The 26,680-nt window shown below is 41.8% G+C and overlaps 1 protein-coding gene across 1 annotated transcript in view; it reads right to left on the bottom strand.

Moving 5' to 3' along the window:
• LOC126184357 (adhesion G protein-coupled receptor L4) overlaps window positions 1–26,680 on the bottom strand; it is a 443,528-nt gene that overhangs the window by 247,259 nt on the left and 169,589 nt on the right. The window contains exon 3 of the mRNA XM_049926737.1: window positions 17,606–17,810. Within this exon, the coding sequence (XP_049782694.1) occupies window positions 17,606–17,810 (205 nt within the window). The remainder of the gene's footprint in view (window positions 1–17,605; window positions 17,811–26,680) is intronic.

The following is a 26,680-nucleotide window of genomic DNA, read 5'->3' as shown; positions in this document are numbered from 1 at the left end:
GCGCTAAACTGAAAACACGATCAGGTTCTAAGTTTCAAATGACCCTCCAAGCCATTTGGACAGACTGACTGTTGTGCAATGTGTTCACGATTAGCGCGCTCAGCCGAAATTCACTCAGGCTGTTGGTTTACTTTTACATGCCTTAAACAGGTGGAGCTAGCGATTTCCTGTGATCAGGAGAGTGTTTAGAAAGAGTTTTCCATCAAAAAATACAACTACGCAAGTCACGTAGGCGGAAAGAAACTATTTGAGCAATTCATTTCGATACGCCACTAACACATTGTAGAACTGGATTGACTGTATAACAGCCCTTACATTAATTCTTGAAGCGATGATAATCACGTGGCGTGACAGAATCGTGCGACAGTTGAGAACTGACACGTCACTCTAACATTCAACTGTCATTGTGAGCCACACTAACCTTACGTAATAAGATTTAGGTTCCTTGAAGTGTTATTATACTGTCTTTGTGTTGCTTTCTATTTATGTTTGAGTGTCAGTCTTTTATTATCAAGATTCTCATCTTGTATTTAGATACAAGTTGCCTTTTATCAACTGGAAGCTACGTCCATTCTAAATTTAATTTGACTTTTTGGTTCATTCTGTCGAGAACATTTTGGTACATGATGTACTGTTGTCTATTAAGTGGGTGAGTAAATAATTGTGAAATGAATGGGGCATGTACACTGGGGTGACAAAGGTCATGGGATATCATGTCGGACCTCCTCCTGTCCGGCGTAGTGCATCAAATCGACGTGACATGGACTTAACAAGTCGTTGGATGTCCCATGCATAAATACTGAGCAGTGCTGCCTTTATAGCCGTCCATAATTGCGAAAGTGTTGCTGGTATAGGATTTTGTGCACGAACTAACCTCTCTATTATTACCTGTAAATGTTCGATGTAATTAGTGTCGGCGATCTGGGTGGCCAAATTATTCGATCGAATTATGCAGAATGTTCTTCAAAGCAACTGCGAACAACTGTGCCCCGGTTACATGATGTATTGTCACCCATAAAAATGCCATCGTTGGTCGGGAACATGAAGTCCATGAATGGCTGCAAATGGTCAATGATCGATTCAGCTATACCAGAGGACCCAGTCCATTCCATGCACACACAGCCAACACCATTGCGGAGCCGCTACTAGCTTGCTCAGTTCCTTGTTGACAACTTGGATTCATGGCTTCGTGGGGTCTTCGCTAAACTCGAACCCTACCATCAGCTCTTACCAACTGAAATCGGGACTCATCTAACGAGGCCACGGTTTTCCAATCGTCTAGGATCCAACCGATGTGGTCACGTACCCAGGAGAGGTGCTGCTGGCGATGTCGTGCTGTTAGCAAAGACACTCTAGTGGGCCGTCTGCTGCCATAGCCCATTAACATCAAATTTCGCCGCGATGTCCTTTCTGATACGTTCGCCGTACGTCCCACATTGATTTCTGCAGCTACTTCACGCAGTGTTGCTTGTCTGTTGCCACTGACAACACTACGCAAACGTCGCTGCTCCTGGTCGTCAAGTGAAGGCCGTCGGCCACTGTGTTGTCCGTGGTGAGGGGTAACGTCTGAAATTTGGTATTTTCAGCACACTGTTGACACTGTGGAACTCGGAATACTGAATTCCTTAACGATTTTCGAAACTGAACGTCCCAGGCATCTAGTTCCAACTACCATTGCGCGTTCAAAATCTGTTAATTACCTTTGTGTTGCCGCAGTCACGTTGTAAACATTTTCAAGTGAATCACCTGAGTACAAATGACAGCTCTGCCAAGGCACTGGCTTTTATACCTTGTGTACGTGATACTACTTCCATCTGTATATGTGCATATCGCCAGCCCATGGCCTCAGTGTAATTGAGGGTATTAATTAAGAAAACGGGAGAAGATTATGAGTATGAAAAAAAGATCCTTTAATGATCGAATACAGTATTAGCAGCGATTAAATACCTACGCATAATGTTGCAAAGCGACATGAAACGTAATGAACATATAAGGTCAATTGTAAGGAAGGCAAATGAGAATTCTACTAAAGTGTAGTATATCTATAAAGGAAACTGCATACAAAACACTCATACGGCCCACTAGTGAGTACTGTTAGAGAATTTTGGATCCCCGCCAGGTCGAATCATAGGATGACATCAACTTAATTCAGCGACATGCTGCTAGATGAGTTACCGGAAGGTTCGATCAAGATACGCTTATGGAGCGACTCTCACACGACAAGTATCTATTGCGCAAAAATATTATGCCAAAATATTTCACTGAAGAGCGAGACCAGGAACGGCCAAATATTATTGCTCAGTGTTTATGCCCGGGTCTCTTCAGCCAGAACGCTGCATTCGTAGTGAACATGCGTAAGTATTAAATATGCTATCAAACTATTAACCCGAATGCAATTCAGCAGATGATTCCTTTTGATATGTCTCTCTTGATAGATGCGTAGTCATATGACGTCACTGAATCAGTTCTTTCAATGTCCGCAAGTCTTAAAGTCTCGGCAGGAACTCCTGTATATTGTGTATATCACCCTTCCACGGTATAATACACACGTCAAAAATTTTTTTTGTGTCACCTCGGTTCCGAGAGTTCCGAAACATATACAGATAATTGGAATAGAGATCAACATAAACATCATTTCCGCCCTCTTTATTGCTCATGAAAACCACACATTGCAAGCTGTACAACCATACAGCGATACCTTCAGAGGTGGTGGTCCAGATTACTGTACACACCGGTACCTCTAGTACTCAGTAGCACGTCCTCTTGCGGTTATGCATGCCTGTATTCGTCGTGGCATACTATCCACAAGTTCATCAAAGCATTGTTGGTCCAGGTTGTCCCACTCCTCAATAGCGATTCGGCGTAGATACCTCAGACTAGTTGGTGGGTCACGTCGTCCATAAACAGCCTTTACTATCCATCCCAGGCATGTTCGATAGGGTTCATGTCTGGAGAACATGCTGGCCACTCTAGTCGAGCGATGTCGCTATCCTGAAGGAAGTCATTAACAAGATGTGCACGATAGGGTTCATGTCTGGAGAACATGCTGGCCACTCTAGTCGAGCGATGTCGTTATCCTGAAGGAAGTCATTCACAAGATGTGCACGAATTGTCGTCCATGAAGACGAATGCCTCGCCAATTTGCTGCCAATATTGTTGCATTATCGGTCGGAGGATGGCATTCACGTATCGTACAGCCACTACGGTGTCTTCTATGACCACTAGCGTCGTACGTCGGCCCTACATAATGCCTCTCCAAAACAGCAGGGAACCTCCACCTTGCTCCACGCGCTGGACGGTGTGTCTAAGGCGTTCAGCCTGACCGGGTAGCTTCCAAACACGTCTCCGACGATTGTCTCGTTGAAGGCATATGCGACACTCATCGGTGAAGAGAACGTGATGCCAATCCTGAGCGGTCCATTCGGCATGTTGTTGGGCCCATCTGTACCGTGCTGCATGGTGCTGTGGTTGCAAAGATGGACCTCGCCGTGGACGTCAGGAGTGAAGTTGCGCATCATGCAGCCTATTGCGCACAGTTTGTGTCATAACACGACGTCCTGTGGCTGCACGAAAAGCATTATTCAACATGGTGGTGTTGCTGTCAGGGTTCTTGCGAGCCATAATTCGTAGGTAGCGGTCATCCACTGCAGTAGTAGCCCTTGGGCAGCCTGTGCGAGGTATGTCATCGACAGTTCCTGTCTCTCTGTATCTCCTCCATGTCTGAACAACATCGCTTTTTTTCACTCCAAGACACCTGGGCACTTCCCTTGTTGAGAGCCCTTCCTGGCACAAAGTAACAATGCGGACGCGATCGAACAGTGGTATTGACGTTTAGGCATGGTAGAATTACAGACAACACGAGTCGTGTACCTCCTTCCTGGTGGATTGACTAGAACTGATCGGCTTTCGGACCCCTCCGTCTAATAGGCGCTGCTCATAGATGCTTGTTTACATCTTTGTTTAGTGACATCTCTGAACAGTCAAAGGGACTGTGTCTGTGACACAATATCCACAATCAACGTCTGCCTTCCGGAGTTCTGGAAACCGGGGTGACGCAAAACTTTTTTTGATGTGTGTATAATGCGCAATATATTGAGCGAGCACTAGTATTTTAGAGCTCCGCAATCTTCTTCAATATATGACAGGAACCGTCAATACCAGTTTCAGACAGTCAATATTACTGCGCAATACTCAGCATTGCGTAACAAATATTGAGTGTTTGGTGGGACATTAACGGAAGTGCCAGTGAACTGAAATGGGATTTCCTTAAGGGAAGACGAAATTTTTTTCACTAAAAAATTGAGAAGGTTTACATAGTCAGCATATGTGACCGAGTATACTACTGTTCTACTGCCACCAACGAGCATCTCGCATAAGGACCGCGAAGACAAGATACGTGAAATTAGGGCTCGTATGGAAGTATATAGAAAATTTTCAACTGTGTGTGAGTCCCTAAGGGACCAAACTACTGAGGTCATCGGTCCCTAGACTTCCACACTACTTAAATTAACTTATGCTATGAACAACGCACACACACACACACACACACACACACACACACACACACACACACACACACACACCCTTGCCTGAGGGAGGGCTCGAACCTCCGGCGGGAGGGGCCGCGCAATCCGTGACATGGTGCGTCTAACAGCGTGACCATTCCGTGCGGCTGAAGTATATAGATAGTCGTTTCCTCCAACCAGAACGCTCCACGTCACTCCCGAACGGTTCACCGTTGACAAACTGCCACAACAACTGGTCAGTTCACTTTCAGTTCCTGGTCTAGCACTCTTTCTTGAAATGTCTGGATTCTGAATCATGGGGCTGACACTTTTATTTCGTATTTCATCACATGTGAAAAGCACACCAAAAGCAACTATCAAGTAATTTTAATCGGATTATACCAGTAGGACAAGATATCCTCCGCCATGAATGACGGCTTGCGCAGTATATTTGTAGAATTAGCTGTCGATTACTAGTAGAAATAAGATCTGTGGTGCATTAATAAAATTGTTTCAGTATTTTATAGTACAGTTATCTGAACAGTCTCACATCCCAACACCAGATTACACTACTTATCCATTACAAAAATAATGAGAAGAAAGTGGTCTAGACAAGGAGGAAAGATAGAGTAGAAGAGAATGAGAATGAGACTGGAAAGACAAGGGACTAACCACAAACAGATATTAGACCAAATGTAAAGACGATACGACATTTACGATATTGCAGTGCCTGTGTTATGCAGAAGTACGATGCAATGTTCCTTCGGGCATGAATGCACGTTCTTCCTGCGGCGACTACAGCCTTTATAAAATACATGAAATGTATTCTCAGTTGTGAATATGGCCAACTATCAACTGTAGAGGGTGTTTCAAAAAGACTTTACACTTTGGAAATTCATGTAAATTAAGTCATAATACCTACAGAGGTGATTGTAGTGTCAGTTTGTAGGGAAATACATCAAGTTTTGTATCACGTAGTTCGCCAGTGCCGAACACACCGTGCTACACCCCACTACCTGGCTGACGTACGGGATTTTCTCAGTGACCGCTTTCCAGGTCAATGGATTAGAAGTGATGCGCCAATTTCGTGGCCCCCACGTTCCCCAGACCTGACACCACTAGATTGTTTTTTTATGGGGATTCATCAAGGATATCGTGTATGTACTTCCTGTGCCAGCTTCTCTGCCTGAACTTAGAGCAAGAATTTACGTCGCCACTGAGCAAGTTACACCTGCAATGCCACCGCGAGTTTGGGAAGAAATTGACTCTCGATGGGGTGTGTGCAGGGTAACCAACAGAAGCCACATACAACATCTTTAGCTCAAGGTAAAAAAACTTGATGTTTTCCTACAAAACAACACTAAGCCCAGCTCTGTATCTTCTTTAATAAATTTATATGAAAATTTAAAGTATTATAATCCGTTTTGAAACACGCAGTACTATGGAATGATGACAATGAAAATACAAGCCTGCCGGAATTCGAACCCGGATTTCCCGCATTATCGCGAGAAATCACCTTAGCAATAGGCTATCCGAACACGACTCAAGGCCACATAAAAACGTGTCTAGAACCTGCACTCGTACATTCATTATGTATATTCTCATTCAACGATTTAAAGTCAAATACCTAGAAGTGACTCACACACATACTGGTAAGTTGCCACAGTTAAAGACTCACGTCCACATAAAAACGTGTCTAGAACCTGCACTCGTACATTCATTATGTATATTCTCATTCAACGATTTAAAGTCACTTGCCCAGTGCCAATTAAAATGTCTCACCCGTATGGGAATATACATAATGAATGTACGAGTGCAGGGTGTAGACACTTGGTAGACGACATATGGAAGTTTGGATCTTATCGATAGTCATGCTCGGATACCCTAATGGTAAGGTGACCCCTCGTGATAAGCGGGAAATCCGGGTTTGAGTCCTTGTCCAGCACAAATTTTCATTGTCTTCATTACATTCTACAGCTGATAGTTGTTCATATTCGCAACTGCGAATACATTCCATGTAGAATGAACAGAGGTTGTTAGTAACGATTAAACAGATTGTTGTCAAATACCTAGAAGTGCCTCACACACATACTGGTAAGTTGCCACAGTTGTTAATAGTCATGTAGTCTGCAGTGTGTGAACATCTGTTGAAGTGTGTGTGTTGGAGGATTCACATCCCATGCACGACAATTGTGGTAGTTCAAAAAATGGTTCAAATGGCTCTAAGCACTATGGGACTTAACATCTGAGGTCGTCAGTCCCCTAGACTTAGAACTACTTAAACCTAACTAACCTAAGGTACTTAAACCTAACTAACCTAAGGACATCACACACATCCATGCCCGAGGCAGGATTCGAACCTGCGACCGTAGCAGCAGCGTGGTACCGGACTGAAGCGCCTAGAACCGCTCGGCCACAGCTGCCGACTGTGGTAGTTCCACAGTTCCTAATATGCGTTAAGATTCGCGGAATTTGGTAGCCTCGGAAACTATGTGAAATCTCGAATGCTCTCTTTTATTAATGTACATTCATTTGTAACCATGTGGGAAATGATATTATTCTTCCTAAGGAAGACAACCATCAACTGTTTGTAGAATGTGATATCGAAGCATGGAGTAATTTGGTCAAGAATTACTTAAACATGACTTAATGTTTCGGTGCATTAAAGCACTCCCCACACTGCAATCATTGCTTAAGAGTAACTTACACATACCTTAAAGGTTCAATGAGCTAAAGTATTCGACAAATCGTAGCCCTGTCTCAATTGCTTTGTAGTAGACATTCAGTGGTTGCTTACTGTTTTTGTTGCGTCAATTCTTGCTTGGCCCGCCGACATCCACTAAAGTAAAATCGCGACTCAAGGGAAGAGTAAATATGATACTTTACAGAAGAACTCTGGTTTCAATACTGTCGAGAAAATTGTATTATATCTGTGTGAGCACCATTGCTGTCTTGGGTGCAGGCACCATCTGTTTGCTTCAGAGCCACATATACACCAGGGTTCACCGTTGCGAAAACAAGAGATCTGATTGTCCCAGGCTGTAATTGGAAGATGGTGTATTCCACTGCTGTTGCAGTCGAACTTTGCGTAGTTTCGTATATCTAGTTCACCTCAGAAACCAATGCTAAGTGGAGCTCTGCAGTTTTCATGACAGTTGTTCACATTGTTGGAATAAGTGAAACACGACGAAATTTTCAAACGGTTCACATAATTCTCTGGTGAGTTTCGGAAATATTGCTTCTTTGGCCACAAAATAAATGATCACCTTCTCTGCTCTTCTGATGAAACCTTTCTTTTAGCCGGCTGTTGTGGCCGAGCGGTTCTAGGAGCTTCAGTCCGGAACCGCGCTGCTGCTACGGTCGCAGGTTCGAATGCTGCCTCGGGCATGGATGTGTGTGATGCCCTTAGGTTAGTTAGGTTTAAGTAGTTCTTAGTTCTAGGGGATTGATGACCTCAAATTTTAAGTCCCATAGTGCTCAGAGCTATTTGAACCATTTGAACCTTTCTTTTATCCGCAGGGTAACGAACAATATGCTTATAGACAAATTATCAGTCCTCACATGTATTTACCAGCATTTCACCTGTACACAACGTAGTCATGTATGTGCTGTAGACACCATCACGTCTGAAACATGGTCATAGTAACGTGACTCGAAAACGTAGACGCTAGCATATCTTCACTGGAGTTATTGTTGCAAATATTAGTTGCGATGCATTGGTTTTAGTATAGCCACTTTTGATTTTTATGGGTCAGCATTAGATTAATCTCTCGCTGTCAGTGGTATTGTCAGAGTAGCATGCACACGTCCGGAGTAGTCACCAGCGCTATGCAGATCTTTATTTCAACCATAGAATAATTACTGCCACCTGCTGTAAATAATGTGTAAATAATGTGTGTTTCTACCGCTTTCACAAAGTAGGGCCGACAGAAGTAACAATCCGTGCTATATCAGGTATAAGGTAAAATGGTGACAATTAAACGAAGAGTTAGAAAGCTTTTCTGTCACATAAAGAACGCAGTGTGAGTTTTAAACGACGAGAAATGAACATTGTTACAACTGAGAATATATGTGAAAAGACGATGCAGGGCGTTGCGCAGAATTCGAATGAGCTCAGAATTCCACTACTATCACGGGAATCGTTAATCATGTTGTCACTCGGATAGAAAATAACTGTGGACGGGAGAGGTTGAATTTGTGTCGTCGGTATTTGTATGGCGAGTTAGCAGAAGTGGCAGTGTACTTTACTAAGCAGCAGACCATCAATCAATGTACTTAAACCCCAAACGTAGTCCTAGGGTCTTTTGCAGCAAACCATAAAACAGTATTAATTGGCTGTTTAGTTCTTCTACCTCGTGGTACATTTTGACAGGTTCAAACTACTGTGATTAGTAGGGGAGAGTGTTGTACCTAGACGATAGTGCACCTAGGAATACACGATGTTCTTTACTTGATCCTTCAGTCTAGCAGATGATTTAGAAAGCAAATGAAGGAATAAGCACCAGAGACCACTATAAGCAGTTTCCACAATTTTCTACAGTTTTTGTTTCTGTTAGGCATGAGGTGGTATTTTGCACAGCATTTGAAAATATTTTACATAGTACACATTTAAGTGCTCCACACTGCATTAAAACTATTTCGAATATATTGGTAATTCTTCAGGTACAGAATTTTATGGTGAGTAAAGTACTACATAATTTTAGGACTGTTTGTATAACATGCGGACAATTAAGACATACTTCGTCGATCGTGCACCATCTTATACCTTGAAACAGAAGGAGTTTTTTTTACCATGGAACATGTGATACCTGCAAATGAACTGAGATTGTTTGATAACATAACAATTTTACATGTCTTGATAATGTAAATTTATGTTGGTTTCCAATAACTTCTATTTAAAAACGTACGTAACTTGTAATCAGTTTCTGATATTGGTATGTAGTTGAGTAATTACTACGCCGATAATCTATTAAGTATACTATTGACAAGATTTTATCGACTGGAACGTTTTCAAATTTCAGTCGAATATTTATGTTGTCACATTTGGAAAAACCTTAATATTTGTAATTTCAGAAAAAGACTGCACGACATAAAAAGTGAATGCCATCATTTAGAAATGGAATAAGAAAATACATTAAACGTCTATTACAGGGCTGGCTAGAGGCGAAATCCGGATAACTGTACCATGATACAATACTCTGCCGAATGTATAAAGAGATCAGTGTTATCAATAGACAAGGACTATCGAAACGAGCCTCCAGGAGAGCTATTATAGTGGCGGATCCACCACTTGTGCTAGGCTTGCAGGTCAGCGATAGTGAGTAATAGATCAGGAGAAGAAGATACACAGATCAACAGATAAGATTCCGAGCGGGATATCGACATATTAACCATTGCTTTGGCGTGCTCTGAGTAGGAACATTTCTGGCAAGTGTGTTGCTTCAAGTACGCAATAAGCTGTGCGCTACGCAAGAGCAATAAAACTGATAACAAATATTTAAGAGGCGAAACAAAGAATCTGGACTGGTCACCAGTACGTAAGGATGTGACAAAGGCGACTTTTGCTGAACATCAGCGGAGGGAGGACATAGAGGAATATTGATACTAGGTCTGTTATTGTCTGGATCAGCCACTGCCTGCCGTATCACGCGCCACAACTCCTCGAAGCCATACAACAACCATATACTGCACAGTAATGAAATGCACTACCGTGCTCGAGTAAATGTAGACCTTCCAATTTTCCGTTTGTTTTAAAGAAATAGCTAACACACATTATAATTACGTTAAGGTAACAGTTATTGTTATGAAATTTGTTGGTTATTTTAGTATAAACACTTGAAGCTAACTTACTGAATGGTTTTATAGACGGTAACTACAATTAATTTTGCAGTGGTCCCAAGCAGAAAAAAACAAAAAAGAAAATGCAAATAAAGATTCTTTTGATAAACTTTAATTATATCCCTGAAGCCGGCACACCTAATCCACTTATTTTACCTACCGTAAATTCCGAACTTCAGTGGGTAGTTTGTTATTAAAAATGTAATTAGTATAATTTTGATTCTCAACCTGTATAATACAACAAAAGCAGCAGTATATAAACAACAGTACATCATTACATAAGCAACTGCACTCAACAAATTTCGACACGAGAATTAGCTTCCTACAATAGAGCTAACAAAATTTCACTGCAGTATGTACTGTTAACGATTTTTATCCTCCCTCTCTTAAATTAAGTTTCGTACATATTATATAAAACACAGACTATGCAAAGAAACCTACCATCCATTCACCATAGCTGTCTTCTTGCACAAATTTATAAGAAATGCAACATATCTGGATCATACAGACTCATGGACACAACACTTCTTCAGTATGGGTGTTTCCTGCATTTGATTTCCACTATCTACAGGCGGTCATACGGGATGCTACTGAAAGGAATTACTTACTTTTTTCGAACGTAAACAGACTGCAATACTGGTTTTCAAATTGAGAAAAAACAGAGAAAGCATAAAATCACAACTGACAAAATATGGGTGTAGATATGCCCGCTGCCACAAGGAATCTAACACGGAACTACATAAGAGTTTTATGAAGTTAAGTACGGAAGACAGGATGGGTCAGACAGAGTAACATGATGGTTATTGTGCCTATAGCTGTGAGGAAAATTTTGGTGTGAGTATTAATTTTAGTGTAAATTTTGTGACTTTTTCACTGGCTTCCTGATTGTACTGTACACACGAAATTAAGCAACGGTTTTTGCACTTGATTACCGTGTATGTGATTATATATATACTACAAATAAACGGTTACATTGGGAAGCATGGTGTAAGGTATTAGACATTAATATTTCTTTTCTGTATGAATAATAAGTAATAAATAGAATCTAGTTAACAATTTATTGAAAACTATATAAATAATCTACCAACTGTGACCAGAAATACTTTGACAAGTGTATCTCAAATGGCTGTTTCTAGATTTAAAGTAATAAAATTACTATGTTATGGGGACTGGATACGGCTCTGGCTGTATCGGAAAGAGTTAACAAAATGCGCGGCGATCCACAGCTGCGGTGCCTTATGGAGCGTGCTGAGAGCTTGCTCCTGTAGTGCCTGACACTGATCTCATCCGCCATCAGTTCTCTGATTCTTTGTAGCAGCCTTTTCATTCTCAAATTTCTGCCAATCATCTGGGCATCTCTAAAATGAATGCAGTATCCTTCATTCAGAACTGTTTGTTACTACATTTTGTCTACCATGGAGCCGTGTATAGTTTCGGTTTTCGAGGAAAGATAAAAGAATTTATTTTCATGTTAGACTAACAGCTTGCCGATCATCCATGTTTAAACAGGATACAAAACGGCTGAAAGAGTTTTCCACTTCGCTGCTCAACCTATTAGCCACTCTCCATGGACAGATTAAATTTATACATCTACATCATACTCCTCGAGCTAGTTAACGGTGTGTGGTGGAGGATACTTCTAATACCACTAACTGATGCCCTCTATCCTGCTCCACTCGCGAATGACGCGTGGGAAGAATGATTGTCGGTAAGCCTCTTTAGTAGCTTTAATGTTCCGAATTTTCTAGTCGTGGTCTTTTTGCAAGATGTGTGACGGAGGAAGTAAAATATTGTCAGTGTCTTCCCGGAAAGTGCTCTCTCGAAATTCATATAGTAAATCTCTCCACGATGCACAACATCTGCCTCGAAACGTGTGCCACTGGATTTTGTTGAGTATCTCCGCGCTGACTAAATGAGCCCCTGACAAAAGGGGGCAGCTCTTCTGTGGATCTCCCCTCTCTTCTGGCAGTCCTACCTGGTAGGGATTTAAAATTGATGATCGATACTCAAGAATTGGTCGATTAAGCGCCTTATACGCCGCTTCCTCCGTTGATGATTTGCATTCCCTTAAGATTCTACCTATGAATCTGTCTGGCATCTGCTTTTCCTATTTGCTTTATGTGGCCATGCCACTTAATATTGCTCTGGGTAGTTACTACTAGACATCAATAGCGTAGTTGTAAGGCAGTGGATTTCATTTCCTATGTATGCGCATTTTTTTACATTTATTTATGTTCAGGGTCTTCTGCCAGAGCCTGCGGCGTCAAATACCCTCCCGAGGTCAAAGAACACAGCATCAATCATGGGGAAACAGAGCGAGCTCAGCTTAACAAGATCTCTGTTCGCGAAATGAATGTTGATTTTTGGAGAGCAGATTTTCGTGCTACAAAAACGTCGTAATTCTTAAGCACAAAACATATTCTATAATTCTACAACAGACTGACGTCAACGATGTAGGCCCATAATTATGTGCTTCTGTTCTACGCTCCATCTTTAAACGAGGAAAGGCCGACGCTTTTCTGTTGTCGCTAGGTACCTTTCGTTGCTCTAGCAGTTTACGATAAACTACTTCGAAAAGGGTAGCCAGTTCTTTCGCATAATCTTTGTAGAATCTTACACGTATCTCACCTGCTACTGAGCTTTTCCATCACTAAGCGACTGTAAGTGCTTTTCTATTCCACGATCGGTTATCTCAATATCTGACATTTCAACGCGAAATATATCTGAACGTAAGTCACTATTGTAGAAATTTTCAGATTGAGCAGAAGAGCGCCACGATTCCTCCTTCCGACAGGCACGGACACAACGACGCTCACGCGTAAAGAAATGCTTCTGGCCAGATAAACTATGGAACGCTTTCAGTATCGAGGTAGGTCAGGAACAACACGTGCGACGTGCTGTCTTACGCTGTCTTGTTGAAAGGTAACGTTACAGGGATCTCGAAGGTAGGCCACAGGCACCGTTGTTAACACAGCAGAATTGTAACAACTGCTGTCCAAATTACAGGTTACGCGAACCAGAGATTGGCATCTTGTGTACGCTGTCGTATTTCACATCAATACACCATTATAATGACGAAGATTTCAATCGGAAGACGGTTATTCTCGTCGGAGACTCTGTACATTGATACGTCTATCGTGATGCTGTACACAGAACTAGGACTCGTCTGAACCGTAGACATTTATAAGCCTAACTAAAGTACTGGACACGACTTCGTACACAGTGTTACTCCAAGCGTACGAAGGCACATTACAAATAATGCAGCAAGAAACAGAGTCGAGGTATCACGATGTCAACAAGGAAGTGGCTCGCTGTACTAAGCACGAACGATGGTCTCACAGCGAAGAGGCTCCAAGTGCAAGCGGGGTCCTATATAGCGGCGCAGAAAGCGCTCACAGTCCAGATGCACTGGATGCATAGCTCAGCGGGCATGCACCACTGCGTCTGCCGGATTCTGCACAGCCGCTGTAGGCGTCGGACTGAAACCTGTAATTCCGTTGCCAGCTTCCCAATGCCAGAGGCGATTTATGGTACCAGACTACCGGTATGCCTCTCTCTGCTGCCATATCAATGGAAGCTGCATCATAGGCACTGTGCTGACAGTCCGTGGCGCTTCAGACGTTGCCTCACTGACTATGTAGACACTAGCTTCGCTGCAAGCTAGCCCAAATACCGGCCCAAGGTACGAGACGTGGCTGCAGGATCCTACACAGCCAAGAGAACAATTTGTGTGTCTGCTCTAGTTGTAGTGCCGAATGGCTGCTGAAACCCTGTAGGCTCTGAGTATGGACCACCTCAACCCATCGATTCCACATTCGTATGACAATCGAATATCGTGAAACAACAAACTGCAATCTTGACAGGCCATGTTGCCGTTGCTGTTGAGTTCTGATACGTGATGGCAGACGTTTCCCCTTATGCGAGCCATAACACAATCGTCTTACAAACGACCGGTGTTCAAATGCTATTTCACAATGAAAACCCCACTGCGTAATCTTCTCCTGTATTCAGATTGTACGAGGGCGCGCTGAAAAGCAGTGCCTCAGGATTTATTATATGAAGACTCTTAAAGCTTTTTTAAATACAACAAACATTATTAACCTTCTACCCTGTTATTTTTAATGTCTACATATTTTCGGCCCTCTGCTGCAGACAGCTTCGAATTGCAGCGTATAACATGGCAGTGTGTAATGTAACTATGTCGGTGCGTGAGAAACAGAATGCTGTAATCGATTTTCTAACAGCAGAAAAAAGATGGAGCGCTGGCTTGTTCAGCATGACAATGGCAGACCACACACGGGCGCCGCGACATATGCAACATTCTGACGCCTTGTGTTCATCGTCATCGATCATCCTACAATCTTCCCCCAACTGGCCCTTTCGATTTTCATCTGTTTCCTAAACTTAAAGAACGCCTTCGGGGATTCAATTTGATAATGATTAAGCGGTGCAGTCTGAGGTGAGATTGTGGCTCCATCAACAAACAATCTAAAGTGACAGTATGAACGAACTTGTGTCTCGTTGGGAGATGTTTGTTCATCATCAGGGTGACTATGTTGATAAATAAATATGTAGACCTAAATAATAAACTTGTACAAAATTCGGAGGTGTTACTTTCCAGCACGCTATCGTAGATGCCATTACCCCTACCTACTCTTTGCAGTAGTGCTGAACTGTTAAACATTTGCTTATCTAAGGATCAGTACACTTCATGCCAATTTGAAGACTGTTGCATGTCTCCTTCATGGTTTCGCCGCTTCAGCGATGTCCAGCAGTGATTTATAAATTCTGTGGTTCAGACTAATAAAACATTTAAACATCTAAACTAATAAAACAATCTAGACATGCTAACGCTTTCTTATAATTATGAGAATGTGAAGAGATTTGCTGGAAGAATGATTATTGCAGAAAAAACTGTGTGTGTATATAACAGCGCATAAAGAAATGCTTGACTACGACCAAACAAACAACAGTTTGATACATTTTGTAATGGTAAGTGCCAAGAACATTGTGTAGTATTCAGTTCGGTAAGAGGATGCAGTAATTAAGAACGTTTCACGTTAGTGCATAGAGTAATGCAATGAGAAGTATGAGGGGTGTCTAGAAAATAAATTCTGATCGCTCGAAAAATGGAAACCACAGGACGAATCCGATGAAGCTCTGCACAGGTATTTTGGGCAGCGTCACTTGTATTCTCGTCGATCGTGTGACGTCGCGCTTTGCAGCTCTGAGGGCACAGTGAGCACGTAAATATGCCCACAAAAGACTGTCATCCGCCAGGTATGGGTGCTTGTAAAGAGACTCGCCTGATTTCATGTAACCAGTCATAACTTAACTGTCATGCATTTCCTAATTCATGGTAATTCTCGGCCGCACACTTCAGGGGCATTGAACACACTCCTGCAGCGTTTTCGATGGGAAGTGTTTGATCACCCACAATACAGCCCGAACGTTGCTCTCTCTCTCTCTCTGACTTTCACCTTTGTTCACATGAGCCGTTGGCTATGAAGACATTTTGGCACAGAAAACGGGCTGCAGACCAGCGTAGAGAATTGGCGGCAAGGACACACAGCTGTTTTCTACGATTAGGGTATTGGAAAGTTGGCACAACGGCACGACAGGTGTCTAAGACGGAACAGCTACTATGTAGAGAAGTACCTGGAAGGTGTAGCTAACGACCGCAAATAAAAAAGAATTCTGATTTTCTCTGTGGTTTCCATTTCGCGACCCATCGGAATTTACTTTCGGGACAACCTTGTCATACACTGACTGTAAGGAGGACGTTATAGCTGTAGGTCTAGTATATATCTGTTGAGGAGGATAACTACACGTAATATTTCGAGGTCCATCAAAGAAATTGGCATTTGGAATAGTGTGGGTTAAGTTAGCAGTTGCTGTGGTCTACAGAAGAAAGCGAAGGAGGAGTAAAGAGTAACGCCATGGTGTCCACATTCAATAAAGGATGGAGGAATCACTTTTTGGGCTAAGGAAAGAGCGACGCAAGCTATCAAATTCTTTAACATATTTCATGTCAATCTTACACGTATCCGGCATATATGCTTTTGGAGTGACAAGATCATCGTGAGATTGGAAACCTTCAATGAAAGTGAAAATGTGTAGAGGAATAATCCCAAAACTAGTATCTCGTAAATATTAATTTTCGTGGCTATTTAATTTCTTTCAACAGAAATTCCTCTCTGCCTTGTGGATTTGCAGTTCGTCTTTCAGTGCAGTGGAAATAACTGCTAAAATAATGCCGATATTTATTCAGCTACGAGCAGCACCTTTGAAAAGCGTCTACACGAAAATGCCATAATTGAAAATTGTCTTAAATTTCATCGATTCTATATGCTCTTAAGGCATGTATACATTTTTGAAACATAAGAAAATAACATTCTAACTGTTTTTGTGCACGGGGTGTCTCAAAGTCTTTGCATCAAACGTCTAGTGGTGACAGATCACGTCATTGTTAGAGACAAAACGCTCGCTTACGTTTCCTGGCGTCGCTAGCCCTCTTATTGTTGAGTATGTCCCTGAGAGACGGCAGGGTGTAGACAGGCTGCTACGTGTGTATGCCAATAATCCAGTCGTCTGCTCCGCGTGAAAGGGCGTAGACCAAGCAAAATGGAACTTCCTGATACACTTATAAAATATCTTTCTTCACTTACGTTTTTTTTCTTGAAAATCACTCTAGAAATTTACTGTGTAGGTATTACGCAGATGATCTCACCTGGTTAGTAGACCCCGGCAGTAAAGTGAATCTCGTCGTCCCAGGGTCGGGGTATTCAGTAAAAAGACGTCTAGCGTCACTGGGAAGCGTCAGCGAAGATTTAACGGAGGGGGGTGGGTGGATGGGTGGGTGGGTGGGTGCGGTTGGATGAGAGTAGTGTAACGTACCGTCGACAGCGAGGTCATTAGAGACGGAGCACAAGCTCGAAATGGTGAAGGATGGGGAAGGATACTGGCCATGTCCTTTCGAAGGAACCATCCTGTCATTTGCCTGAAGCGATTTAATGAAATCACGGAAAACATAAATCAGGATGGCCGGACGCGGATTTGAACTGTCGTCCTCCCGAATGGGAGTCCAATTTGCTAATCACTGCACCCCCTCTCTCGGTTCGAACATTTAGTTTCTAACAAAAGTTGTTCCCCAAGACGTGATCTATCACCCCTAGGCGTATGACGCAAAGAGCCTGCATATTGAAAAGAACAGACAGCGACAGGAAAACATTTATGAATTCCCAACCAGGGATAACACTCACCCGTTCCACCGTTACGCTCATTGGAGAGATCTTGACTTGTGGCTGAGACAGCACCTCGACGTATACAGACTTGCACTGTTGCACCTCCAAGTCGACGACTTGGCACGTGTACCAACCGGCGTCCAAAGGAGTGGCACTCTCAATTCCAAGCATTGCGTTGTACTGGTCTTCTGATCCCATAGGTATCAGCTTCGTCCACATATTCCTATGAAAACAACAAATACATTTCAAAAATTTCCTTGAGAAGCCTTGAAGAATTTGTTCGTTGGTTAGTTATTTTCGTATTCAGTGGGCCACGTTCGTGATAAAATAATGTGTAACGTGTAGACTTGTTTAGAACAGGATCGCAATTCTCCAAACTATATATCTTCTCATCTAAAATATGTTAAAAAATTCTATGTTGCGTTAGTTGCATCCTTTGTTACCCAATCACTTTACGTCGTGAGGAATGAATGTACTTTATACAGAGAGGTCGGAAATAATATGAAAGGCTTGTAAGGGTGTTGCAGGGCAGGCAATGCTGAGAAATAATTATTCAGAAAAAATCTGATACGTTGCGCCGTTTCCGAATTAATTAACACTGAAGTTAGCCAATCAGGCCGTTGCGTGTGCAAATTCAAGCGACCTGCCAGAAACAATTAGTGTCAGTTGTTCTCACAGCGTAGATGATTGAGCAGGAGATTGCTCAGCCTTTGTTTCGGGTTCGATCCTTTCTACCACCTCATGGTCAGTTTTGTGTCGCTCTTTTGTTCGGTTATAGGAAATCAAACGAAGAACACCCCTGGCGACACAACCTCTGGCCAACAGCCAGATTGACAAACTTCAATGCTCATTAACTCGGAAACGGTGCAATGCACCGAATTTTTTCCTGGGCAGTTATTTCTCAGCATAACATATCCTGGAATACGATCAAGCTTTTCAGACTGTTTCTGACAATCCTACATATGCTGCGTTCATGAAACCAAATGCTGTATTTAAATTTCTAACGAATCACACGAAATGCTTCATCAGGGAGTAAATGTTCTGTGAAACCCTTTGGTTTTAACGTGTCATGCGGCTTGTTACTCAAACACATTTCTTAAAGATGCTTGATAACTTACCTAGTACATATACCGTTTTGCATCTTTTCTAGAATGAATAACTTATTTATAATTGTAAAATTACTTCTGTCTGTTGTTCCATACGAGATAATCAACAGAAGTAAGCAAAGTAAAGTAAATCTCTTTATTGCGTTCACTGCAGTTAGCAATGGAATGCAAATCAAATGTTGCTGACTTAAGGATGCGTGAGTATGATATGGAATTTCAGTAACAAAAACTTTCCATATATATAAATATAAACATAAATGAAGCAGGCAAAAAAGAATACAAACTTCTCAAAAATGAGATCGACACAAAGTGCAAAATGGCTAAGCAGGGATGGCTATAGGACAAATGTAAGGATGTAGAGGCGCATATTCCTAGGGGTAAGATAGATACTGCCTACAGGAAAATTAAAGAGATCTTTGGAGAAAAGAGAACGACTTGCATGAATATCAAGAGCTCAGATGGAAATCCAGTAATAAGCAAAGAAGGGAAAGCAGAAAGGTGGAAGGAGTATATAGAGGGTCTATACAAGGGCGATATTCTTGAGGACAATATTATAGAAATGGAAGAGAATGTAGATGAAGATGAAATAGTAGATATGATACTGCGTGAAGGGTTTGACAGAGCACTGAAAGACTTAAGTCGAAACAAGGCCCCGGGAGTAGACAACATCCCATTAGAACTAATGACAGCCTTGGGAGAGCCAGGCCTAACAAAACTCTACCATCTAGTGAGCAAGATGTATGAGACTGGCGAAATACCCTCAGACTTCAAGAAGAATATAATAATTCCAATCCCAAAGAAAGCAGGTGTTGACAGGTGTGAAAATTACCGAACTATCAGTTTAATAAGCCACGGCTCCAAAATACTAACCCGAATTCTTTACAGACGAATGGAAAAACTGGTAGAAACCAACATCGGGGAAGATCAGTTTGTATTCCATAGAAATGTTGGAACACGTGAGGCAATACTGACCCTACGACTCATCTTAGAAAATAGATTAAGGAAAGGCAAATCTACGTTTCTAGCATTTGTAGACTTAGAGAAAGCTTTTGACAATGTTGAGTGGAGTACTCTCTTTCAAATTCAGAAGGTGGCAGGGGTAAAATACAGGGAGCGAAAGGCTATTTACATTTTGTACAGAAACCAGATGGCAGTTATAAGAGTCGAGAGGCATGAAAGGTAAGCAGTGGTTGGGAAGGGAGTGAGACGGGGTTGTAGCCTATCCCCCGATGTTATTCAATCTGTATATTGAGCAAGCAGTAAAGGATACAAAAGAAAAATTCGGATTAGGAATTAAAATCCATGGAGAAGAAATAAAAACTTTGATGTTCACCGATGACATTGTAATTCTGTCAGAGACAGCAAACGGCCTGTCTTGAAAGGAGGATATAAGATGAACATCAACAGAAGCAAAACGAGGATAATGGAATGTAGTCGAATTAAATCGGGTGATGCTGCGGGAATTACATTAGGAAACGAGAAGCTTAAAGTACTAAATGAGTTTTGCTATTTGGGGAGCAACATAACTGATGATGGTCGAAGTAGAGAGGATATAAAATGTAGACTGGCAATGGTAAGCTAAGCGTTTCTGAAGAAGAGAAATTTGTTAACATCGAGTATAGATTTAAGGGTCAGGAAGTCGTTTCTGAAAGTATTTGTATGGAGTGTAGCCATGTATGGAAGTGAAACGAGGACGATAAATAGTTTGGACAAGAAGAGAATAGAAGCTTTCGAGATGTGGTGCTACAGAAGAATGCTGAAGATTAGATGGGTGGATCACATAACTAATGCGGAGGTTTTGAATAGAATTGTAGAGAAGAGAAATTTGTGGCACAACTTGACTAGAAGAAGGAATCGGTTGGTAGGGCATATACTGAGGCATCAAGGGATCACCAATTTAGTATTGGAGGGCACTGTGGAGGGTAAAAATCCTAAATGGAGACCAAGAGATGAATACACTAAACAGATTCAGAAGGATGTAGGTTGCAGTAGGTACTGGGAGATGAAGAAGCTTACACAGGATAGAGTAGCATGGAGAGCTGCATCAAACCAGTCTCTGGACTGAAGACCTCAACAACAACAACAAATATACACCCACAAAGTCTGAATACATTTTTTACTATTCTATTTCTCCGCTATTGTTGAGGTTCCATAGTATGTTAGAAGTTAAGTGACAGGCCTGTGACAGAATACCATCAATAATTTGATCAAATTTGAGATGTAAAATGATTGAAACTTTAAATGGCGTGGATGCCACAGAGGGAATTTAGGGGCCGTCTCAGGCGGCTTCGTTGTCTTCTGCTGATTGTCTTTTGTGTTGAGTCGTTACTGGCTTAGTTTTCACGGCAGTAGCCAGCTTTGGATTCAGGAAATAAAGAGCCATATGATATTGTCGGCTGAATGAGCAAGCGAGATTGTTCAGGCACCTAATCGTTCCTTCGCACACATGGCCTCATTCCACACGGTGTTTGAAAGTTGTGTCTTAGGAATACCTGTTAAGTGTACATAACTGTAACAGATGTGCATAGTGTGGCGCCATGAATCTGTTGTATGATCATCAGAGAGGGAGAACGTGAAGTCTGGGGTCGGCACATAACATACTCCTCTTGAATATCTCCAACGGGCCTGCCGGGCAGATCATCATCTGCAGTGTCACATGTCCTCGCTACATGAGACAACGCGCAGAAATTTAGAATTCAATCTAGACAAAGTCTAGTGATCCGAAATTTAACGCATCGCATTTCGTAATACGTTTGGTCCACCACCAGGATTAGAATCGCCTACCTCCAGGCTTAGCACCGGCGCATAGTCGTTCGCTAGCGACCTCTGCGACAGACGCGAAGTTTGCGCTAAGAAGGAGAGTGGTGACTCGGCCGCTCCTGTGAGCGACATTTATTAATTTTTCGGCACATGTGTTAGCAATACTGTAACATTCTTTGAGAGACTACGACAGTGGAGATGGCTTGGTGACATAATCTCACCGAATTCAACATTTTAGTTTTTTACGCGTGACTACTGCGAAACAAAAACGGGACTTTGGAATATTTTAGGACAGTTTTAGTGAACACATTCACTTGGGTTTCACTGGAACTTTGTAATTACGCGACATCATGTGTAATGATTCAATTTCTGAGATCTGCTTGCACATGTTTGTGATTATTCGGAGCCGACCCTTGTGACCGATCGGTTCTAGGCGCTACAGTCCGGAACCGCGCTGCTGCTACGGTCGTAGGTTCGAATCCTGCCTCGGGCATGTATGTGTGTGATGTCCTTAAGTTAGTTAGGTTTGAGTAGTTCTAAGTCTAAGGCACTGTTGACCTCAGATGTTAAGTCCCATAGTGCTCAGAGCCAATTGAACCATTTAATTACTCGAATTGATTACAAGACTTAAAATAATTTAAGTGGTTGTTAACGTATAATGTCTCAACCGCAGATATAGTTTTGCACTGTAAGTCGAGCATTCATCAATATGGGACTGTGCGCATGGGTATTCAGCTTTCATTCATTAAAAAAAAAAAAAATTATGGTAAGTTCCTACAGGACCAAACTGCTGAGGTCATCGGTCCATAGGCTTACACATTACTTAATCTAACTTAAACTGACTTACGCTAAGGACAGCTCACACACACACCCGGACTCGAACCTCCGACGTGGGAAGTCGCGCGCATCGTGGCAAAGCGCCTCAGCCCGTGCGGCTACCCCGCGCGGCCAGCTTTAATTCTTTCTTGTAAATAGATACTGGCGACTTCAGTCGCTTATATCCCATCATAATTCAAGTTGGAAATTAGTGTTTATTTGAAAATCAGTGAAAAACCCCATTCTTCGCTGTTAATTCAACATTGTCAGTAGTTACACAATCAGGCTATAGTTAAAAGCTGTGCAAATCGCTCCTATGACTACGCAGGCGAGCCAAAGCAATTAACAGGGTCGTACACTAACCCGGAACCCGTATTTTCATAGTGATACGTAGTTTGGAATATAAATCAAACACATTCCAATCTGTTACAAAAGAGATAGATTACTATTAGACTGGTCTCGATCATAGATCAATAGATTACTGTCTAGAGGAAGCTGTTCGACAACCAACACGCAATGGAAGTATTTTAGACATCGTAGCCACAAACAGTCCTGACGTTATCAACAGTGTCAGTAAAGAGGCAGGAATCAGTAGGAGAGGTGTCATAGCCAAGATGGTTACACAAGGTAATAAATATCCTCAAGATGGCTAGGAGAGTTTTTATGTTGTCAAGAGAAGATAAGCAGTTTTTAACGTCCAGCTTAGATAATGAATGGACATCATTTAGTTCCAATATGATGGACACAGAGGAGTTATGAGCAACCATTAAAGAGATTTTAAATCACACATTGGATAAGTATGCCCGAGTAAGTGAATTATGAACCAAAATCCCACCGTAGGTTAATTAAAAAAATCAAAAAAATTCTGCGAAAACAGAGATTTTTCGAATTATTGGTTAAAAGAAGAACTCCGAAAAGTCGACAGCTAAAAGTTAGTAAGCATTTCTACGTCTACAGAAAGATCGATATGAAAGAATACAACAACTATCACTGACGTACGTTAGCGAAAGATCTAGAATCTTAAAAAACTTAGTCTTACATAAAATCTCTAAGTGACTCAAAGTTTTCTATACAGTCACTTCTCGACCAGCATGTTATACATGTGGAAAAACGTAAGTTAATGCATATGATTAGCAAAAACAATCCTATAATCTTCGAATACAGTGCTGTTCTGATTACATAGTCACATCGGTAATAATTATAGACAGAACGTTACAAAGCGACAGGAAATGGAACGAGCACGTTAGGTCGGCTGCAAGGAAGGTTAATGTTCGACTCGGTTCAGTAGAAGTATTCTGGGAAAATGTAGCACATCTGTTGAGGAGACCGCATACAGAAAACTTGTGCAACCCGTTCGTGAGTACTGACTGTGCAGGATCCCATCAGCTCGAGTTAAAGGAAGAAATCGAAGCAATTTAAAGGCGTATTGCTATATTTGTTACAGGTAGATCCCATCAACACGACAGTATTACAAAAATGATACGTGAACTCAAATCGGAATTCCTAGAGGGAAGAAGACGTCGTTTTGGCATAAAAATTTTGAGAAAACTCATAGAATAGGAATTTGCGACAGACTAATGAACGATTCTACTGCCACTTGTGTACAACTTGCGTAATGACAACACGGACAATAGAAATAGGGACTCGTGTGGAAGCAAATGGACAGTCATTTTTTCTTCGTCCATTTGAGAATGGAACAAGAAAAAAATGATTGGCAGTGCTACAATATATCCTCTCCCATTCAATCTGCAGAGGCTTTTGGCGTATGTATGTACATGTAGAATAGGAAACTTGGAACTTACTGCATGTAGTTAAATTTAAATTGTTTCGCGGCAGTCCAGTAGCAATGCTGAAAATCAAATCTCACCGGAAGACAGAGCCATTACACTTGCTACATCAGTCAGCTGTTGCTTACTTTGATTCTCCAATGGCCTCATCGAGATTAACTGTTGTGCATGTAAGCAAAACATAATCAGATCTGCAGTTGATTAGTGATAAATTGTACCTGAATGCATTAAGATAGTATTCTTGTACGAAGACATTTACTCATGTTTCGAACATAAGAGTCCTCGAAGATGTTCATTTAAAAGCAAAAAAAGTGGGTCACGGCTGAATGCAACCAACACGACACAGCTGTGTCGCTGGTCTTCAAAACCGTGAAACGCTGTTCGTTATGGCAGTCAGTTAGGATGTAAACAAATACCGAGATACAATAAATATTAGAAAACACGTTATTAACGATAAGACAGTCCCAGCCGCGTGTAAATTAAACTAAATTACAATAAGTGACACTTCAGAAGTCTTACCACACTAGTTAAATGACATGACATATTTTTGTTCGCAATCTGAACTTAAACCCACTAATAACCAAACAAAGCGTGTATGTGTAATCGAGACTCGACTAGGCATAAAGAGACGTAAAATAGCGAATTGTTCACAACATCTACATCTACATCTACATCTACATCCATACTCCGCAAGCCACCTGACGGTGTGTGGCGGAGGGTACCTTGAGTACTTATATCGGATTTCCCTTCTATTCCAGTCTCGTATTGTTCGTGGAAAGAAGGATTGTCGGTATGCCCCTGTGTGGGCTCTAATGTACAAACCTGTAAATAAATGACGATATTTTTAGCACTGCGCCGGGAACAACATGAAGCTAACATTGCCCCTGAGAAGAAACCACTAAAGGTATCTAGTAAAATGCTACGCACATGTGTAAAATGCCATGAAGTAAAGTTGTAGTGATGGACGGGGAGCAGAACCCAGTACCTACATGAACTGTTAACTAAGCACAATCAGATGTCATATATTAAATACGCTCACCAATAAAGTGATATTGGAACCTGAAACGATGATACAAATGATTCCATAGACATGGAATATTTATTGTTTCTTCACCAGCTGCGAGATATGAACCTGTTCAGCTAGAGGTAACGCAACAAATAGCTTTGTGCTGCCTGGGACTCCAACCCTGCACTTATTGTCGTAGATGTCAACTATCAAATTCCCTTTCACTGGTAGCTAGAATCGTTTCGTGCGTAGAGATCTGGAGCATTTTGACATCGTGAGGAAACAACGACATGATGGGACAGTATCATTTCGAAGGGTTCAAATCCAGAGAAAAATTGGAATCAGAGCTCGAATCCAAGTCCGGTGCCAATATTTTCAAAATCTAAAAGCTACTTAAAATACGAAATTAAGGTCCTATGACCTTACGTTTCCTTCGTGAACTAAAATAACATTACTATCGTAAGAAGGCTTACTAAAGACAGAATTTCTGCAAGCAGAGACTTCCGCCTCTGACAACCAAAACTAATCCAAATCTGTTCCAGTCAGTAGCAAATGGACATGTTTAATGTTGATTTATAACCACGGCAAAGTCCTGCGTTCTTTATTTGGTGTTACTGGAGGTGAAGAGGGTATTTTTATGGCTGTTAAAAACTGTCACCCCCAGCGGGAATCGAACCCTTATCTTCGTCATTACAAGTTAGCCTCAGTCCAACCAACCACCGAATTTCATGTGTGTTGGAGTCATGTTTCTGTCACAATGGGGTACGCATCACACGGTATGAGAAGTGTTCACTTCCACTTGAGCTGTTGTTGTGAATAACCTATTCGTGACCTAGTAGGTAACGTCATGTAGTGTGAACGCAAAGCTATGATATCAAACCCATCCTTTTCCTTTATTTTTTAAGCCGTATTCCGACTGTCTGCTAAGAGCATCAGGCTGACAGACGGTCAGAGACCGTTTAGTTCATTTTATAACGGGACAGTAATTGGAAAAAATCAAGAGGTAACATGTTTGTGAAACGTCTCGTGGGTGTCTGTCATGGTCAGACCAATTTTAGCGCCATCAGTCAGCGGCCACTTGATACAGACCAGTGTGCGCCTACGTGATCGCGACGCATCTGGCATAGAGTCTGTGATCTCCAGTGGACTTTTCTGCGTTAGAATTAGCAAGTATAACGTCATGTAACGTTGTATATGACGTAATACTATGTTCCAGCATGCTTCATGGTGATTTGGTATGGCATGTTGCTATGAGCGTATATAACTACGGTCTTATTTTGTTCAAGTTTGTAGTATAGCTCGAGCCATGACATTCTGAGTATTTCTCATTATTAACGTTATTAGGAGTGTTGTTTATGCATTAGAAAACGGAGTCTAAAACGGAATGGAGTCTAACATTTGTGACACTGTGTTCTTTTTGTGTTTAACGAAAGGGTGAAAGCAGTGGAGGCAATTCGAAACTTTTTTTCTTTTCATTTATCGATTTCTTGAAGCTTGATGAAACCTTATTAGTAATCGTGAGGAGAACCTCACATATTTTACTATTTAGGATCAACTGTCACAGGCCGCGCGGGATAGCCGAGCGGTCTAGGGTGCCTTTTCCCGGTCTGCGCGGCTC

Source organism: Schistocerca cancellata, chromosome 4 (assembly GCF_023864275.1).
Source record: "Schistocerca cancellata isolate TAMUIC-IGC-003103 chromosome 4, iqSchCanc2.1, whole genome shotgun sequence".
Taxonomy (NCBI): Eukaryota; Metazoa; Arthropoda; class Insecta; order Orthoptera; family Acrididae; genus Schistocerca; species Schistocerca cancellata.
Note: the sequence above shows the minus strand (reverse complement) of the source record. Positions and strands in the feature narration are given on the sequence as shown.